General features: G+C 54.5%; 1 protein-coding gene and 1 non-coding gene across 2 annotated transcripts in view; both read left to right on the forward strand.

The window, feature by feature from the left end:
* RPLP2 (ribosomal protein lateral stalk subunit P2) overlaps window positions 1–2,305 on the forward strand; it is a 4,880-nt gene extending 2,575 nt beyond the window's left edge. The window contains exons 3-5 of the mRNA XM_023183403.2: window positions 742–790; window positions 1,967–2,065; window positions 2,190–2,305. Coding sequence (XP_023039171.1) covers window positions 742–790; window positions 1,967–2,065; window positions 2,190–2,266 — 225 coding nt within the window. The 3' untranslated portion in view covers window positions 2,267–2,305. The remainder of the gene's footprint in view (window positions 1–741; window positions 791–1,966; window positions 2,066–2,189) is intronic.
* Window positions 826–959, forward strand: LOC111520652. Its single transcript, XR_002724733.1, has one exon. It is a non-coding gene; the product is annotated as a small nucleolar RNA SNORA52 (small nucleolar RNA).

Here is a 2,305-nt window from a genome sequence, read left to right on the forward strand (position 1 = left end):
CGGGCGAGAAAAAAAAAAAAAAAAAAAAAAAAACAAAGAAGGCAGTCCTGGCGAGTGGCTCACCCAGCACTTTGGGAGGCCAAGGCGGGTGGATTGTGGGAGCCTCGGAGTTCAAGACTAGCCTGGAAAACATCATAAGACCTGGTCTCCAGAAAAAGTTAAAAAAAAGAAAATAGTTGTAGGCAGCGGTGCACGTCTGTAGTCTCATTACTCAGGAGGCTGAGGTGGGAGGATCACTGGAGTCTGGGAAGTCAAGGCTGCATGGAGTAGTGATGGTGCCACTGCAGTCCCGCAGAGCCAAGCCCTGTCTCTGAAATACAATAAAAAAAACAGCCGGGTGTGGTTGCTCACACCTGTTGTCCCAGACTGAGGTGGGAGAGTCGCTTGAGCCCGGGAGGTGGAGGCTGCAGTGAGATCCCACCACTGCACTCCAGCCTGAAGTCAGAGTCAGTTTCATTGACAGCTTATTTTGCCCGTGTTGAAGATACCTGTGAGCAGCCAACATAAGCGGTGAGACGCCGTGTGTTCCCTTCTCAGTCCCGAGTCTAAGAAACCTAGTGTCCATTTATTTTTATATCACTTCCCATGTGAGGGTGGTGGCTCCCGTTGGGCAGTGCAGGTCTAGAAACTTCAGGGCGTATTCCTATGTGGGGGACCCAGTCCTGCTGTGATTCTGGAAGGGATAGGGCCAGGGATACACTTGCACTTTCCTGGTAACAGCTGTGTGATTGTCTGCTCCAGGTTATTAGTGAGCTGAATGGAAAAAACATTGAAGACGTCATTGCCCAGGGTGAGTTGATGTGGAGGGGCTTTCATTTGTTCTCATGGTCCATCCTAATCCCTGCCGGTCCGTCTGTGGCCTGCCAGGTTTCGCTTGTGGACCAGAGCACCCTAGAAGCCTCACCCGAGGAGTGGGCAGGGCTCCGGTGGGCTCGTGTCCTGGGCACTTCTAGACACTTCTAGGAGCAGGGCAGCAGGGGGCACCCTGTGTTCTCAGTGGACGTTTAGGTGGCCCTGCCTCTGAAGCCTGGCTGCCCTTAGCCCTGAGGCCGTTCCCCAGAATTTCTCTGAAGCTTGGTGTCTGGAGAACTGAGTTCATGTCAGCAGTTCTTACCGCATGCTTTCTGTGAAGGAGCTGGGGGCAGGGACTGCGGGTGCCAGGGATGGTCACAGGCTCCTTGCCTCTTTGTTGGGCAGATGGTTTTTTGTTGGCATCAGCTGAGCTGGTGGGAGTTGTTTGGAAGTTGAGCTGTTGGGGCAGCTGTTCCTGTCTTCCATGCATGTGACCAGGACAGGGCCGGCTCAGCAAACGGGCCAAGCCATGAGCACATGGCTGTGGCCAGAGATGTGGACACTGGAGCAGCATGCTCATTGTCCAGGCTGAGCACAGTGGCTCACGCCTGTAATCCCACCACTTTGGGAGGCTGAGGCGGGCGGATCACAAGGTCAGGAGATCGAGACCATCTTGGCTAACACGGTGAAACCCCATCTCTACTAAAGATGTGAAAAATCAGCTGGACGTGGTGGTGGGCGCCTGTAGTCCCAGCTACTTGCCAGGCTGAGGCAGGAGAATGGCTGAACCTGGCAGGTGGAGCTTACAGTGAGCCGAGATTGTGCCACTGAACTCCAGCCTGGGCAACAGAGCAAGACTCCGTCTCAAAAAAACAAACAAAAAAAAAACACAAAAAACCATGGTTGTCCAAAGGATATCTGAGGGTGGAGGTGGGGAAAGTGGGCAGGCAGGCAGTGTGGGCCTAATTCCTAGAAGGCAAGTTTCTGGAGAGGAAAAGTCCCTGTTGAGGAGTGGCTGGGGGAGGGAATGTTCCGGAAGAACGGGAGACACTGGCGTATGGTGGGTCCATATATGTTGGGTGCCCTGTGCTATCCCTGGGGCCATCTGACTTCCTTGTGGAACAGCCTCCCAGACTGGGCAGCTGCTCTGGTCTCACCTCTCTGCTTTCCGTAGGTATCGGCAAGCTCGCCAGTGTACCTGCTGGTGGGGCTGTGGCCGTCTCCGCTGCCCCAGGCTCTGCAGCGCCTGCTGCTGGTTCCGCACCTGCTGCAGGTAAGTGGTGGCCTGGTGAGTGGGCAAGGGGCTGGGGCTCAGACTGTTGCTGCAGTGGGGTCTCCATGGGGGGACTGGCCTGGCACTTGGGCAGTGCTCACCATGCCTCTCCTTTTTTCCACAGCAGAGGAGAAGAAAGATGAGAAGAAGGAGGAGTCTGAAGAGTCAGACGATGACATGGGATTTGGCCTCTTTGATTAAATTCCTGCTCCCCTGCAAATAAAGCCTTTTTACACACAC

This window comes from Piliocolobus tephrosceles, chromosome 13, assembly GCF_002776525.5.
Source record: "Piliocolobus tephrosceles isolate RC106 chromosome 13, ASM277652v3, whole genome shotgun sequence".
NCBI lineage: Eukaryota > Metazoa > Chordata > Mammalia > Primates > Cercopithecidae > Piliocolobus > Piliocolobus tephrosceles.